Raw genomic sequence first — 17,707 nt, forward strand, 5'->3', positions numbered from 1 at the left:
TTAAATATTTATTTATTTGCTTATTTATTCAATATTGATAACAATGGCATTCCATACCCTCCGCATAGATTCCACCAAATTGGGCGGCGCCCTGCTAGCTCCGCCCCCCTGTCTCGTCCCGTTCAGAGTGGTGGTCCCGTTATCGTAACTTCAGGCAGGGGGGGGGCGGTGTTTACTACAGCCGGTGTGACAGCACGCTCATTTTTCCTCATTCACTACAAACTGCTATAAATTCTCCTGAAGTTAAGTTTTCTTCTGTTCACAGACACAGTTGTGCCCCCCTTTTCAGAATAAGAGCAGAAAGCGTTCTCTGTGCCGGCTGCACACACAAAGTAGCACTCCAACATGCTTTTATTTGTGTAAGTTTCCCAACCGGAAGCGCTTTCCTGTCTGCCTCCGCGACTCTTTCTCACTAAGAGCGCAGATGTGTAGAGGATCAAAATCAGCCCGAAAGAGAAGGATGAAAACATGGTGAAGATATGAATCAGTTACTAACTAGTGTAACTAGCGTGTAACGGGCTGTCTGTAGCGCTTTAGAGATGTTTGACGGAGGGATAACTGGCTGAGAAGAGGCTCTTCGCCGCTTCGGCGGAGGGAGCGTAAGTAAACGAAAGCGTTGTTTGGTTTGGAGCCGTTAAACAAAGAGCTTTTCTTCCCTCTCTGACCATTGTTACCGAGCGGGGCTCCTGAAACTCCTCCTGAGGGGGTTTCAGACGGTTAAAGTAAGCTAAATACTACGAAGCCTGTTTGTAGATTTAGTAAAAGTGGTGAAAAGTGTGTTTTAATCTTCGCAAGTTCTATTCGTTTGACGTACGAAACTTAGCTAACCGGTGCTGCGCTGAATTGATTTGATCCTGGAAAAACCGTTGGTTCACACAACGCTGATTTTTGGCAACTAATTATGCTTGTGAAACAGGTTTGATGTCAAATCAAATCAAATCAAATCAAATCAAATCAAATCTATTTATATAGCACATTTCATGTACAAACAATTCAAAGTGCTTCACATAAAATAAAAGCATTGCAGCAGGGAGTGGAAGAAGCATTAAAAATACATAAAAGAATATAAAGAGAAACAAATAAAATCATTTAAATGATAAAAAACAAGCAACAGTCCAGATAGGTTCAAAGATATCGTGCAGATTTCATGCATAGACACATGAGAACAGAAATGTTTTTAACCTGGATTTAAAAATGTCTCCATTTGGTGAAAGTTTAATCTCCACTGGCAGTTTGTTCCACTTGTTTGCAGCATAACAGCTAAATGCTGCTTCTCCATGTTTAGTCTGGACTCTGGACTGGACCAGCTGACCTGAGTCCTTGGATCTCAGAGCTCTGCTGGCTTTATATTCTCTGAACAGATCACAGATTGTAAACCATCAGCAGGCTTTTAAAATCTATTCTGTGACTGACTGGAAGCCAGAGTAAAGATTTTAAAGCTGCTGTGATGTGTTCAGATCTCTTAGTCCGGGTTAAAACTCCAGCAGCAGCGTTCTGGATGAGCTGCAGATGTTTAATGCTCTTTATAAGTGGATCTAATGTCCATAGATCCACTTATTTTTTTACTTAAGCTGAGGCGAAGTGAAGATTTGGAAGGTTTTCTTACATCAGCGGGTTTTAAAACTGTTTATAATAAACTTTATTTCACAGACTCAAGGTCCAGATAAGAATATGCAGTACATTAAAAAGACATTAAAAGACATACAACCAACCCCCCCCCCCCCCCACACACAGAGACAATCATTTCATAAAAATCAGATTGGGGGATAGGCCCACATATAATTGGCTTTTCCAGTATTTCCAGATGTCAGAATTGTATTGGGTGTCACTTTCCTTTATCTTAGACAAACACCTTATGATTCCATTTCTTGATAGATTTAATCTACACATAAATTTATACATACGGCTCCTCATTAGAGCACATTTGCAGTGACAAAGAGAGCACTTGCACTTTCCCACCTTGGAGCCTTAAGCAAAATTCTAAGTTCATCATTATAAGCCACCTTGATCTTATTCATCTTAGTTCTGCTGTAACTACACCAAAGATGAGCTGTATATAGTGGAGTACAGTAAGTTTTAAAAAGAGATATTTTGACCTCCTTCGCACACATATAAAATTTTCGTGCCAGCATATTAGCTTGAGCATACAGCTTGCAACACTGACGCTGAATATCATCATCATCATCATCCAGTCTTGCATTCTTTTAAACACGCTTTAAGTTCTACTTTATGAACTCTGTAACGAGCTAACGGTCATTAACGGTTAATAACATATAAAATGGGGGTGCTTATACCGTGTATGCGGGTGTGAAAATAAGCAGTTTATACTTTCATTCTCACGGCTGGTTAAGCCGAGGCTGTTCCACAACAACAACAACAACAACAACAACAACAGCCGCCCACGTTCACCCGAGCGCGACGGCTTCTGTCGTGGAGACTGAGACTTCATTCTGAAATCTGTAAATTTAAGTTACTTTAGTGTTTTTAGCGCAGAAAAGATGAAGAACACAATTCAACTCGATATGATTGTGAATCATTGGGTCCAACTCTTTATATCGGCTCATGTTTAAACTCCTTATAGAAGTGAATATCTTAATTATGCATGAAAAATGTGTATATATTTATATGTTGTAGTCTTAAGTAGAAATTCAGCCAGCGAAGTTCTATTAAATTTGATTGTGCATATGAAAAATTCAACATTTACTTAAAAAAGAGTAAGACTGTGCGCTACAGCTGCAGATCAGGACATCTTTAAACTGCCAGCTCCATGTGATTTGCATCCTTTTGTGTGTTTGAACAGCGGGGCGGATCCACGCGGCTTCCCCTTGTTGAGTTTGCCATGCTGCTTGTGTTGACAGGTGAGGGGCGGCCGGTGCTCCAGTCATGACCTCTGGGAATGGAAACAATAATAGCAGCCAGCACAATGGAGAAAGCAAACCGGCCCAGGCTGTAGACCAGTCCCACGTGCTCACCCATCTGATAGAAGGCTTCGTTATCCAGGAAGGTGCCGAGCCTTTCCCTGTGAGTACTGGACCGGTCTGCGGGTGAACTGGGAGAGAAGCGAGAGCACGGGGGGGAGTCGTTGGTTTGAAACAAGACTCATTTTGATCGTTTTAGTGTGAGAAAAGTCCTCCAATTTTAAATTTTAAAGAGGCAATCTGTAGTGATTCGTAGAATAGAGCCTTTATTTGCAGGTCCGCCAAGCAGAAAATGGGTTTAAACTGCATACGAGTGTTTAAGGCGAGGCACGGCAGGCAAAAACAGGGATTTTTCATTTTAGATTTTGGGCCAGTCTACTCCTTCAATATGTGTTATTTAAAAACATAAATTAAAATGTTTATTTCATCACATTTTGTTTAATCGCGGCGGTACATTTTGCCCAAATTGACCAAAATGAATTCCCCCTATTTAAATCTTTAAATGCCGTTTTCTCAAAATCATTTTTTTGTATTTTTCCAGTATCAATATCTCAGCCTATGGAGCACCTACTAACACCAAACTTTCCAGTTATACACTTAGCAGTATTCTGAAGATATGTACAGAAGGATTTGTTGATAAATCATTCCTGGCCTGATTTATATGACATTATAAAAAAAAAAATATGGCGAAAATTGATGTTTTTTAGGCTATGGGCAGTATATTTTGATTTCCTAGGAAATGAAAGCAGATATCCTGAAATCCCTCTGTAATTTTCTTTTCACTTTGTGTGTAAACAAAATGAAAAAAGAATTTTGCACCTGGCTTTATCATATGTTCAGATCTATCTTCCGGAAATATATGCAAATTTGCGCATATTTAATGAGATAAGGCCTAATTTGCATAATTAAACATACAAATTTCTAAAACTTGTAATACATTTATTTTTCCATACTTGTATAAGTATTCAACTGAGGAAGTTTCATGGTGATATCTATTATTTTAAAATATTACCCTATTCACCTGTAGCGTCCCGCCTTAACTTATGAAAGAAGACTGTAACCTAACATGAGAAGGAAAAGAAACGGTAAAAAAACATGTTTCTGTTTCTGCATTTAGCTTTTATCCAGAGCGACTTACAAATGAGGATATAACATTACAGCTAGCATCAAAGCTAACAATAAGCTACGTAGAAGGAAGCCACCAGTCAAAGAGCTGGGTCAGTTTCCTGAAGATAAAACCTGAGATAAAGGGACTGCAGGAGGTGGTAAGGTAGCGGGTGATCGATATTCTGGCGTGTGAGAGCTGCGCTGGTTAAGCTGTGAGTATGTTCACCTGTTTTAACTAACTTATGACCTATTTAAAGGGATAGTCCGCCTCTTTTGACATGAAGCTGTATGACATCCCATATCAGCAACATCATTTCTGAACATCTTCTTACCCCCTGCTGCGTCCTGTGAGCAGAGTTCCAGCCTCGTTTTGGTGTTGATGAAGGTAGTCCGGCTAGTTGGCTGGGGTTTAAAAAATAAAGCGTTTTGCTTCTCAAAACAATATGCGTTCAACAGAGTAATACATTTGCATCACAAAATCGTTCTCCAGGAAAAAGTCAGACCTCACAATCGCTTGGCCCTATTTTCTCTCCCTTCGTATCACTGCCTGCTGTGTAGACCGTGCAGACCGAGCAGCAAACACCGTAACAGGTGCGGCTGTCGGCAGGCGGCAGCAGGCAGTGATACGAAGGGAGAGAAAATAGGGCCAAGCGATTGTGAGGTCTGACTTTTTCCTGGAGAACCATTTTGTGATGCAAATGTATTACTCTGTTGAACGCATATTGTTCTGAGAAGCAACACGCTTTATCTTTTAAACCCCAGCCAACTAGCCGGACTACCTTCATCAACACCAAAACGAGGCTGGAACTCTGCTCACAGGACGCAGCAGGGGGTAAGAAGATGTTCATAAATGATGTTGCTGATATGGGATGTTACACAGCTTCATGTCAAAAGAGGCGAACTGTCCCTTTAAGAACCGACACTTCCGAACACATTTAAATACCTAAATAATTTACTCACAGAAAGTTGTAATATCCCTAAACTTAAAGTGTTTCTACTCTAATTCCTTTAAGATCTTTTTTTGGACTTGTGGGCAGTGCCGGGGGGATGATGCCCCGGGTCGGGACCTCAACCCAGACCTGCTGTGAGGAGGACTTTAAGCCTCTGCACAACCAGTTGAGCTACCTGCCCCCCCCCCCCCCCTTTTTTTTTTTCCATTCCCAGACTTTATTAATGCAGATTTGAGTTTTAGTGTTTCAGTCCTCGGCTTCCAGGACACCGTTTTAATGACTCTGTCGGTCAGTTTGACTGTCGGAGCTCTAAAATTTTTTTCTCTTGACACTTGAGTGTTTAGGAGAGCGTTCACATGCACATTTGTGTCCTCTATATAAAGTAGTTCCCAACCCGATCACAGAGGAGGAGCATCAGGTTTTCACTCCAGAGGTTGTGGATTAGCTGGAGTAGCAGAAGCTTCTTTTCACGTGCACAGATCTAAAGTTCTGGACCTCTACGTTTCCAGCCTTGAAGCTGTGAAGATGAGATAGTTGGTCTTTAAGTTGATTCATCTGGTTCAGATAAACCCGGGGCAGAACCAGAACTCACTGGGGGGGGGGGTTATATATCACATCTGGCCCGGGAAAGCCTCTGGTTCTCCCAGGAGGAGCTGGAGAAAGATCAATCAATCAATCTTTATTTATAAAGCGCATTTCATACCACAGGCAACTCAATGTGCTTTACATAAAGACAGAAAAAATACAACACAGAAATACAGAGCAGGTCATTCGTGTAAACTAACAAACATGGATAAACTTTCCTCTAAGAGGAAGCATTTAAAAATATAGCTAATAACAGAACGGTTGGTATAATGAATGATAACAGATCTTCAATATATGAATACGACTAAGTTTGCCTCCGAGTGAAGCATTAATAAGATCAGAAACATGGATAAGCTTTCCTCTAAGAGGGAGAATTTAAGAAGCCGTTCGATGGTCCATAAATTAAATTAAAGGGGACTTGGGTAAAAAGCTTTCATCTGAGAGGAAATATTAAGGTTTATACAGTGATAATAGGTCTTAATAAACCATTTGAATATGACTAAGTTTTCCTCTTAGTGAAGCGTTAACGAGATAAGGGTAGAATGAGAGAGGAAATAACACATTGGGGGAGAGGAGGAGAGAGATCAGCACAAAGAAGGAATTGGGAAACAGTGAAGGAGGTGTTGTGTTATTCAGTGAGAGTGTGTGCGTGTGTGTGCGTGTGTGTGTGTGTGTGTGTGTGTACGTAAGTCTGTGCTAAACTTTTATCAGGCATTTGTCCTTGACAGTGGTGGAAGCTTGTCAGCCACTCTGAGTTTCCCTCCTGGACATGTTGACCCGACCTCAGATGGGTGGAAGACAAGTTGTTTTTCTGACCAAAACTGTGCAAAATCGAGCTAACGCGATCAGATAAGGAGGTTTGGGTTCAAATCAGCCCTAAAGTCACAATAAAGGAGCTCCTCTTGACATATTTCTGTTTTTTGTCAGAAACCGGGACAGAAATCAGCCCGTCAAGACTTCGTATCAGCTCACTTAAAGCGCTTCCAGACTGTCGCTCTGCTCTAATAAAATCCTGATTTTAGAACCACAGAATCAGCATTAAAGCAGCTTAAAGACTGTGCACGTACATGTACCGTGACCTCCCACAGAGGCAGCAGGGTGCATGTATTCTGGGAAAAGGACATCGATCTGGTTAGATGGCCAAGTCGAGCCGTCACTGATGTCTCATCTCAGAGGGACACGCTTCCCTTAAATCAGGCTTAAAGTTGTGCAGAGGAAACTTTCTTTAGACTGCAAAGGAAAAGCAGACGAGCCCAGAGCTGAAAGAATCTTTTAGATCCCTGAAAACATTAAAGTACCGAGGCTTTCTGCAGAAATGTGCATTTAAAAGTCTGTGAAACATCCTGAGCTGGAGAAATGAGAAGTTTCTTTTCCACTGTCAGTTATCAGTTTAAAGGATGAAACTTTGCCCTAAATGTCCAGATAAAGAAGCAGAACCGGAGCGTGTTTGTGTTCTGTGATGCACGTTGGACTCTTTCAGCATCTTTCTCTTTCTCTCTGCAGGTGGAGCGTCCGTCTTTCTCTGTAGACGTCCTCAGGAGACACACCGCCGACTCCAAGATGGACGGCCTGTCATCAAAGGGTAACGTTTCTCATGTTGTTCTTAGCGGTTGATGGGGTGGGCTGATATTATGTCATATTACCACATAATAATGACTGCCATATACTTATGTATATATTTATATTTATTTTTTTATTTTTTTACCTATTTTATCTATTTTATTTTATTTTTTATTATTTATATTTATAAATTATTATTTATTTTATTTTATTTTTTACCTATTTTATCTTTATTTTTTTCTTACATATGCATAGTTTTTTATTCTACCTTTTATTCTACTTTTGTTTCTACTTTAGCCTTGTTCTATGTCTATTTTTGTATTTGTTGCACTAAGAGAGCGAGGTGTAACCGGAGTCAGATTCCTCGTGTGTGTCCACACACCTGGCAATAAAAGCGAGTCTGATTCTGCTTTAAAACAATCAGCCTCCTTCAAACACCGGTCACACCAGCAAAGATCTGCTGAGGAACCAAAACCTTCCTGTTAAATCTCTCAGAGCTGAAGTCGGTCTTCAGGTTTCTGATTCATTTCTGAACCCTGTTGAAGCCTCAGACTGCGTGTTGGAAACCCACAGATTCCTGCTGTTTGTTCCACATGAAACTCCAGCGTTTCCACAGTTATAAACGCGAGTTTCAGGCGTTGCCTCCGTGTTGGTGTGTGTTCCCTCAGAGCTGAAGGCCCAGCAGGAGCCCATGTTGACCTGTGAGCTGTGCGGCCGGGTGGACTTCGCCTACATCTTCAAAAGGTCCAAAAGGTTCTGCTCTACAGTGTGCGCGAAGCGGTGAGGCGGCTTTCATGTTGTCCCGTTTCAGCCTGGTGTTTCAGCTCTGCTCTTTAGATATTTATATGAATGTGTCGTGTTCGCTCGGTGCAGCTCAGCGCATGTTTGAGCTGCTGCTTCTGGGCTAACTGTCTTATTTCACCACAGTTTGGAGGATTTCTGTGAGTTTTTTAATTATTTAACTGAGTGGACCTGTGATCAGGAGCATGTTTTAACTGTTCTGATGTCATATAAAGAACAATGTTCGTCTCTTATCTTGTACGAAGTGGGATGAATTCAGTCAGTAATGATGCAGCTTTTCTCCTGAAGAGATGCACTTCTATTGGCTGAAGCTCAATGTCTCCACTGAGAAGGAATCAGTCAGGCTGACATATCTGATGTCTGACCTTTCAACATATTTAACAACCCCAGAAGGATCTAAAACAGATACATTCAGCTTCTTTTTTTTGTTTGTTTGTTTAATATTTCTTATTGATGTGTATACAAGAGTAACAGAGGCACTTACATGTAGCGGTATACCATGGTGTGGTCATTAAACATGTTTGTATACACCCTTGGATTTAGATTATATTTTCATATTTTAACAACAAACGATTGCAGAAAGAAAAAAGAAATAGACTACTCAATGAAAAAGGATTTATAACATAGTCTTGTTAAGATGATTAAACTGTCCGCATAAATATAACAGATAAATTACATAAATAATAGAAAAATTAAATAAAAATAAATAAATAAAATTTAAAAAGGGGGGGGGGGTAAGTTTCTCCTACTTGAATATTTAATTTTCTCTTGATCCATTGTGTGCTGGAAGGAGCTGTTCTGGATTTCCAATTCAGAAGGAGATGGCGTTTAGCAATTACTAGCAATTACAGAGGTTAAAAGCTATTAATTCCAATTCTTTAGTGGCGTACAGGGTAAAGTCTTCTGGAAGAGCAAAAACACCAGTGTGTGGTGAAGTGTGAACAGTCCTGAGAGTACCTTGGACATGGTGTGGAAGTAAATTTGCCAAAAATTCCTAAGATCTGGACAAGAGAAAAAGATATGCGTAAGATTACAGGCTGAGCCTCCACATCTGTGCCATCTTGTTTTTGAATAATGGCATCTAAATACAACTTATAAGGTCAAACAGGCACAAACAGAGGTTTTGTGAATGACTTTCAGAACGGATTCCCACCAGCGTTGATCAGAAATCACTCCCAGCTCACGCTCCCAAGTCTGCATTCGGCTTCGTTAAAGGGACAGTTCGCCTCTTTTGACATGAAGCTGTATGACATCCCATATCAGCAACATCATTTATGAACATCTTCTTACCCCCTGCTGCGTCCTGTGAGCAGAGTTCCAGCCTCGTTTTGGTGTTGATGAAAGTAGTCCGGCTAGTTGGCTGGGGTTTAAAAAATAAAGCGTTTTGCTTCTCAGAACAATATGCGTTCAAAAGAGTAATACATTTGCATCACAAAATGGTTCTCCAGGAAAAAGTCAGACCTCACAATCGCTTGGCCCTATTTTCTCTCCCTTCGTATCACTGCCTGCTGTGCAGACCGAAGTGCAGACCGAGCAGCAAACACTGTAACAGGCACGGCTGTCGGCAGCAGGCAGTGATACGAAGGGAGAGAAAATAGGGCCAAGAGATTGTGAGGTCTGACTTTTTCCTGGAGAACGATTTTGTGATGCAAATGTATTACTCTTTTGAACGCATATTGTTTTGAGAAGCAAAACACTTTATTTTTTAAGCCCCAGCCAACTAGCCGGACTACCTTCATCAACACCAAAACGAGGCTGGAACTCTGCTCACAGGACGCAGCAGGGGGTAAGAAAATGTTCATGAATGATGTTGCTGATATGGGATGTTACACAGCTTCATGTCAAAAGAGGCGAACTGTCCCTTTAAACCTCACGTGTAAAACACAAGCTGTAGGTTCAGTTTCACTGTTGATTCCAACAACTTTACTGCAGCTCAGTTCAGTTGGGGTCAGAATTGAACTGCATGCTGTTAAAAGCCGGGATTTTACTCAAATTTCTGGGCATGAAAGTCAGGTTTAACATCATGAATCACACACATATACAGTGTTCGTGTCGTTAAAACTGCACACAGATGTGAGCTGCCGTCACATCCAGCGGGAGAAGCTGCGACCTGAACGTTTCCTTCTCTCTGAGCTTTAAAAACGCCGCCGCTCTGTGAGTCTGTGTCTCCGGTTTGAACTGCTGTGAACTTAAATCTCCCTGCAGCTACAACGTGGGATGCACCAAGAGGATGGGCCTCTTCCCGAACCGCAAAACCACCCTGGAAAACCTGAAGAAGCAGAAAACGCTGAACGGAAGCCACAGAAACGGCAGTTTGGAGCTTAAAAAGAAGGTGAGTTCCCTTTTTGTTTCTTTAAGCAAACCTGGACTCATCTGAGCAGCTGGTGAATGAAGCTAATGACGGCTACGCAGGAGCTAAAGAAACTAGAAAATGGCTGAATGGGATACTATGAACTCCTGTTAGAAAAGTTGAAGAGCCAGGAATATAATCTGAAGACCGTCAGAAGCAGAAGGCTTAGAGGAACGCGGCAATGTAGTTTTTATATTGATTGAGTGAAATATTTTTAAATGGCAGCAGGTTGAACACACTTGAAGCTGTGTTTTGAGTACTACCAAACTTAACATTAGAGTTAGTCAGAGAATTCGTCAGAATTTGAGAGATTGTTCTAGCTTAAAGGCTCATAGCTGAAATTCTGTAATTGTGAGCTCTTTAGTAGTTACATTGGCTGAAAGAGGATAATTTTTCCTACATTTTAAGGTATAATTTGTTTCTGTAAGTTAAACTGTATGAAAGTTAGAGGAATTTGTTTGAATATCAGAAAAAGCTGAAAATGACCATTGTGCCATTCTGCTGGCTCTTCATTCATAAAAATCAAGAAGGAGCAAAATGTTCTAATTCAAAATTGGCTGAATATTTTAAAAAGCTGAAACATTTGGTAATAGCTGAATGTGTTGTAAACATTTTAAAGTTTGAATGTTGTCTCCAGCTGAAAGTATGCTGAAGTAGTTTGAAAGAAGAGGAAGGATGGATTTACCATCCCTTTTAAAGGGAGGAAAACTTGCACAAAAACCTTAATATTTTAAAAAATAAAAAAGTTAGAAACGCCAAAAGTCATTGCATACATCTCCTGAAAGAGCTGAACAGTTTGATATCAAAATTGTGGAAATTGGTGAAAGTGTGCAGAAGTAGTTAAACGGCAAAAAACGTACTTGCCTTAAAGCATTCTCACTGCTGTTTCCTGTGAAACAGCAGTGAGAATGCTTCTGAGCTGAATGGGGATAGCTGACCATGCTAAAAAAGCTGAAAATAGTTCAGTTTTAGCAGTAAAAACTGTTGCTGAGGTATTGGTTGAAGGAATATTGTGATTTTTGTGAATTACCAAACTTTACATTGGAGTTAGTCAGAGAATTTGAGAGGTTGATCTCACTTCAAGGCTCATAGCTGAAATTCTGTAAATGTGAGCTCTTTGTAGTTTCCATTCATTTGAATGACGGGAAAATTTGAATAAAAGTTGAATATCTTAAAAAGTGTAAAAGTTAAAAACACCAAAAATGATAGCAGGAATCTGCTGAAAGAGCTGAACGTTTTGTAGAAATAGCTGAAAGTATGCAGGAGTAGTTGGGTGCTGAAAACTGGCGGAATAATAATAATAAAGAGAGACGGGAACTTAATAATGAGAATGCCTTAAAGCATTCTCACAATAAAAGTAAGGAGCCTCAGAGGTTTATCTTTGGTTCTAACCCCCCCTGACTCTGTCAGCCGGCCCCCCCTGTGCAGAAGCCCCCCCCTCCTGCAGCTGCTGCCCCCCACTCGGTCCGACCTGCTCAGGGAGAGTCCAGCCAGTGTGCCGACCTCTCCGGCTACCAGAGACCCCCGTCCCCGCCGCCGGCCGCCCAGCGGGTCGCCCCCGAGCTGCCCCCGCTGCCCCCGCTGCCCCACAGCTTCCTGCCCAGCGACCCGGGACACTGGAACATAGCGGACGTCTACGAGTTCATCTCCTCGCTGCCAGGTGGGTGTGGTGGTGATTCTGGGATGTTTTCTGTTGCCGTGCGCTGACTGTCTGCTGCTCTGCGGCCGCAGGTTGTCTGGAGATCGCCGAGGAGTTCCGCTCGCAGGAGATCGACGGGCAGGCTCTGCTGCTGCTGAAGGAGGATCATCTCATGGGGACCATGAACATCAAACTGGGCCCGGCGCTCAAGATCTTCGCCCAGATCAGCATGCTCAGAGACTCGTAGCCCCCCCCCCCCGCCCTGTTATTGGACAGACGAGGTGAAGCCAGATCAGAACCGTTCGATGGATTTTTGTTGCATCTGGCCGACCTCGGTGGAGAACTTTGGCTGCTCAGCTCACCTTTTACACCACTTCACTACTTCAGGAAAATGTCCGACCATGTTGGAGGGAAACGTGGTCGTAGGTCGGCTGTGCTGAGCGTAGTTTCCATAGCTGAACTGTAGGTGCTGCTCCTCGCCGTTTTTAGGTCAACAGTACTGAAGCGGGACTGTGAAGATGTTTCAGGCCACACGCCTGCTGTATTAGCTCAGATTAAAGGGACAGTTCGCCTCTTTTGACATGAAGCTGTGTATCATCCCATATCAGCAACATCATTTATGAACATCTTCTTACCCCCTGCTGCGTCCTGTGAGCAGAGTTCCAGCCTCGTTTTGGTGTTGATGAAGGTAGTCCGGCTAGTTGGCTGGGGTTTAAAAAATAAAGCGTTTTGCTTCTCAAAACAATATACGTTCAAAAGAGTAATACATTTGCATCACAAAATGGTTCTCCAGGAAAAAGTCAGACCTCACAATCGCTTGGCCCTATTTTCTCTCCCTTCGTATCACTGCCTGCTGCCGCCTGCCGACAGCCGAGCCTGTTACGGTGTTTGCTGCTCGGTCTGCACAGCAGGCAGTGATACGAAGGGAGAGAAAATAGGGCCAAGCCATTGTTATGTTTCACCTCTGATTTGATCAAATAAAAAAAAATAAACATGATTTTCTTTGGATTTTATGGAGTTATTGAGCCACTTGAAGTCACTTTAAATCCTCCATCAGCTACATTCTGTCTAAGAACTATATTTATGTTTTCTGGACTGATCAAGATGCAGATATTGGACTTAATTGTATAAGTATGAACATATTTAGACTAAAGTAGGGTCCAACACACACAGAGGTGGGTAGAGCAGCCAAAAACTGTACTCAAGTAAAAGTAAAAAGAGAAAATAGGGCCAAGCGATTGTGAGGTCTGACTTTTTCCTGGAGAACCATTTTGTGATGCAAATGTATTACTCTGTTGAACGCATATTGTTTTGAGAAGCAAAACGCTTTATTTTTTAAACCCCAGCCAACTAGCCGGACTACCTTCATCAACACCAAAACGAGGCTGGAACTCTGCTCACAGGACGCAGCAGGGGGTAAGAAGATGTTCAGAAATGATGTTGCTAATATGGGATGTCATACAGCTTCATGTCAAAAGAGGCGAACTGTCCCTTTAAGATCAGTGTTATCTGTGTGCATGGTGTGCACGGGTGCAGTTAGTTCTGATCCGGGACCTCAAACGCGGACGTTTCTGTCGCTGCACAGTAAAAAAAATCTAGTTAAATCTCTTTATAAATGTCAAACTGTAGAAAGGAAAAGGACACGGTGGGCAATACAGTTTACTAACTTATAGAGAAATGAACAGTCTCTTATTTTTTTTAACGGATCATCAACCAAAAATCCAGACCAAACTAAGTTTTTAACTGATTTTCACGTCATCGAGAGAAATGAGTTTTTGATCCCCTGCAGCCATTCTGACTCCTACAGATTCTAATCGATCCAACCTCCAACGGCGTCGGGGACGAGGCTGGAATGGGTTAAAGACATTCAGCTTGGTGAGAAAGATATTTGGAAATGGGAGATCAGTCGCCCTCGGTCTGTGCGAGATCTTCCCTGATGGGTTGAGGATGGAGGATCTGATGGCAGTTTGGATCACGCCGTGTGCTTACCTGCGAACATCTAAAGGATTCAGAGAAGGCTCAGGAGAAAAACCCAAAGAACAGTCGAGCACGGAGGTGGAAGCATTATGCTCTGGGGCTGTTTCTCTGCTGAGGGTTCGGGACGACTTCCCTCAGCCCGAACACTGAAGATGGGTCGTGGATGGTCCTTCCAGCGTGACACCAGGGCAACCAAGGAGTGGATAAAGAAGGAGAAGAAGAAGCTTATGCCGCTTTTCCACTACCTCTACACGGCTCGCCACGGCTCGGTTTGGTTGTGTTTCCGTTACACTTGGTGCCTCCTGTACGTGGGCGGGGTGGTGGTGGTAACACGGCTGCGCGTGTTGCTGCTCACCCTGCGGCTTTTTGTCGCACAGAAGGCAAGAGAAGAGAGCCAGAGAAGACTCCTGGCCGCCAGACAAAACAGTATCGAAAAGTACCGGAGAGTTTTGTTTACGAGCTTCAAAAAGACGACGTTTGGAGGTAAGCTAACGGTTGCTAACGCTAGCTTTTGTTATCCGCGTTATGGCGCTTCCAGTGACGACACTCATCGGCCAATCAGTGGAAGGCAGTCGGCCGACGTCACGTTTTAGTAACGCTTCGGCACGCTTGGGACCGGGGCTGAGGTGATATGGAAAATATTCCCGGTTGCAGGTACGGCGTGCTGGTGGAAACACGCCATAAAATCCCTCCTCCAGGAGCGTCTCGTCTTTTACTTTAAATCCCGTTTAAATCGGTTTCTAACATTCATCTAAAGTCTTTTTTTTCTGGATTTTTGGTTCAAATGAAAGTTAGACTGTTCATTTCTGTGTAAGCGAGCAAATAATTATTTCCCCCGACTACACGTAGGATCCTGGATCAGAACTACAGTCCAGAGAGAACCCGGTTTGCTCCTTCAGAACCAGTTTACAAAGTCAAAAGTTTCCTTCTTCTGGACCGAGGAGGACGCATTGCACGCTCAGATTGATCTGGATCTCCTTCCCGCCGCCATCTGTCACATGACTGTGACATCACGGTTTGCACTGAGTTATTTAATGCCCGGCCGAAGGTCGTTGGTCCCACAGTGGGGCGGACGGAGCTCCTCCCGGACCTGCTGTTACACTGAGATGAAGGTAAAGCTGTCAGAAAAATGCTGTTTTTATACGAACCACTGAATCCAAGCCTGGTGTCCTTAATGACACCAACACAGACTCTGTTCTGCTGAAACTGGACCGGTTTAACCTCCTGTGGAAGGACGGCAGCACCACAAAGAAGAAGAAGAAAATAATCTATTTTTATACAATGTGCTTTATTGTTTCTTCTAAGGAAAGAGAAAAAGGATAAAAAACCAAAAGAAATCACATTTAAAATCTGAAAAATGCTGATTTTACTCCACATTTCACGCTTGTTTACGTCGTTTTCCACCTTTCTTCTTCTTCCTCTTCTTCTTCTTCTTTGTGGCTCTGCCGTTTTATGGATAAATGAGTGAAGCCTCTACACTAAACGTTTTAGCCTCAGATTTTAAGCTGAATGCAAACGGGACATTTTAATGAGTTTCATGGGATCGGGTCACATAAAAAAGAAGAAGAAGAAGAAAATAATCTTTATTTTTATATAATGTGCTTTATTGTTTCTTCTAAGGAAAGAAGAAGGATAAAAAACCAAAAGAAAACACATTTAAATCTGATTTTACGCCACATTTCACATTTGTTTACGTCGTTTTCCAACTTTCTTCTTCTTCTTCTTCTTTGTGGCTCTGCCGCTTTATGGATAAATGAGTGAAGCCTCCACACTGTAAACGTTTTAGCCTCTCAGATTTTAAGCTGACATTTTAATGCGTTCGATGGGATCGGGTCACATCTATGCACACAGGAGGCGGCGGCGGCTTTAAAGCGCCGACGGGCCGGAGAACTGGAGTCTGTTCACGTCTTTAAACTTTTACCAAAGTCCAGAGGAAACCAAGCCAGAGCCGCTCTGCTGTCGGTGCTCTCCAACGGAACATTGAACATTTTTGTCCTTTTCCTACACAGAAAACCCTAAATAAAATCTGTAGATTCGTACGTGTTGTTATTTTAAAAATCTTTCTGTGTTTATTTGAGTTTTTCAGTCTCGGCTCGTCCAGCTGCTTCGTTCTGTTTGGGGTTCTGATGAAGTCCTGGCTCACTAACCGCCTCCTGAACAGGCCGCTGTGCGTGAAGGAGGCGGCCATGTTGCAATGCTGCGTCTCAGCCTTCTTCTTCTTTCTTTTTCCACGTGATTTAGCAGCCTTATGACCAGTTTTAAGGTTCACAAACTTCTCCAGTGTCGCTTTAAAGGGATAGTTCGCCTCTTTTGACATGAAGCTGTATGACATCCCATATCAGCAACATCATTTATGAACATCTTCTTACCCCCTGCTGCGTCCTGTGAGCAGAGTTCCAGCCTCGTTTTGGTGTTGATGAAGGTAGTCCGGCTAGCTGGCTGGGGTTTAAAAAATAAAGCGTTTTGCTTCTCAAAACAATATGCGTTCAACAGAGTAATACATTTGCATCACAAAATGATTCTCCAGGAAAAAGTCAGACCTCACAATCGCTTGGCCCTATTTTCTCTCCCTTCGTATCACTGCCTGCTGTGCAGACCGAGCAGCAAACACCGTAACAGGCGCGGCTGTCAGCAGGCAGTGATACGAAGGGAGAGAAAATAGGGCCAAGAGATTGTGAGGTCTGACTTTTTCCTGGAGAACGATGTTGTGATGCAAATGTATTACTCTGTTGAACGCATATTGTTTTGAGAAGCAAAACGCTTTATTTTTTAAGCCCCAGCCAACTAGCCGGACTACCTTCATCAACACCAAAACGAGGCTGGAACTCTGCTCACAGGACGCAGCAGGGGGTAAGAAGATGTTCAGAAATGATGTTGCTGATATGGGATGTCATACAGCTTCATGTCAAAAGAGGCGAACTGTCCCTTTAAGCCGGTCAAATAACCTGTCCAAAGGTTGGGGCTAAAGCACAGGGCAGCATTTCCTCCGAATACGCAGCATAAAACGACACGTAAAAGTACAAAAAGTGTTGTAATAACACGCCTTATGACCAGTTTTAAGGTTCACAAACTTTTCCAGTGTCGCTTTAAGCGAGCATGCAGAATGCTGAGGTGTTCGTAGTCTTTAAAGGGGGGCGTTTTACATCAAATTAAAAGTAGATGCAGTGCAAATTTTGCAGAAAATCCAGATGATGCAGCCGAACAAATCTGAATAAAGTTTGTCTAAAAAGACAGAAATATGGACGCGGTTTGAAGGTTTTTGCTGAGGTTGGTTTGGAGATCACGTCCTGGCACATCTTCTCCTTATCTTCATAAACTGGTTTTATAAATAATAAAGAATAATAATCAGAGGACAAACGGAAGAACAAAGCTTTGAGTGATCCAAAGGTTGGTTTGAGTCTTTAAAAAGTTGCATTTTAAGATGGTTTCATCGTACACGGTGCAGCCTTCTGCGTGGTCACGGCTAACTGAAGTGAATAAATGTCGAGCAGGACGGGTGGCGTTCAGTTAGAGAGCGACAGAGCAGAGTTCACATCATGTTTGAGTCAAATATCTGAACTTTCAGCTGTTTTTTCACCAGATTTCTGACAGAAAACTGAGCTCCAAAACCTGCTGCTTCGCCTCCTCGGGTTGCCCGATCTGAAGGAAACCCCCGTTAAAGTGATGGACTCCAGAACAAACTCACGACACGATTCATTCACAGTTTTTTCAGTGATTTATTCTCCCCAAAGTGAAACATTTTCCTTTTTCCTCAGAAGCATTCAAGTAAAACACACTCACACACACACACAAAAGTTTTACCACCAGCTCAATAAATTAA

The 17,707-nt window shown here is 42.5% G+C and overlaps 1 protein-coding gene across 1 annotated transcript; it reads left to right on the forward strand.

The window, feature by feature from the left end:
• Nucleotides 1–410: 410 nt before the first annotated feature.
• Nucleotides 411–12,469, forward strand: phc2a (polyhomeotic homolog 2a (Drosophila)). Its single transcript, XM_075475543.1, has 7 exons — nt 411–599; nt 2,859–3,021; nt 7,064–7,142; nt 7,789–7,900; nt 10,127–10,253; nt 11,682–11,931; nt 12,003–12,469. The coding sequence occupies exons 2-7, from the start codon at nt 2,884–2,886 to the stop codon at nt 12,155–12,157; spliced, it is 861 nt and encodes a 286-aa protein (XP_075331658.1). The 5' UTR covers nt 411–599; nt 2,859–2,883; the 3' UTR covers nt 12,158–12,469.
• The last annotated feature ends 5,238 nt before the right edge of the window (nt 12,470–17,707 follow it).

The sequence above is a fragment of the Odontesthes bonariensis genome, chromosome 10 (assembly GCF_027942865.1).
Source record: "Odontesthes bonariensis isolate fOdoBon6 chromosome 10, fOdoBon6.hap1, whole genome shotgun sequence".
Classification (NCBI taxonomy): Eukaryota; Metazoa; Chordata; class Actinopteri; order Atheriniformes; family Atherinopsidae; genus Odontesthes; species Odontesthes bonariensis.

Excerpts from the sequence above, each read along its gene's own strand:
- phc2a (XM_075475543.1), top strand. The coding sequence starts at position 2,884 with ATGACCTCTGGGAATGGAAACAATAATAGCAGCCAGCACAATGGAGAA. Across the intron at positions 3,022-7,063 it reads AAGGTGCCGAGCCTTTCCCT|GTGGAGCGTCCGTCTTTCTC; the intron begins GTGAGTACTGGA and ends TTCTCTCTGCAG. Across the intron at positions 11,932-12,002 it reads GTTCATCTCCTCGCTGCCAG|GTTGTCTGGAGATCGCCGAG; the intron begins GTGGGTGTGGTG and ends CTGCGGCCGCAG.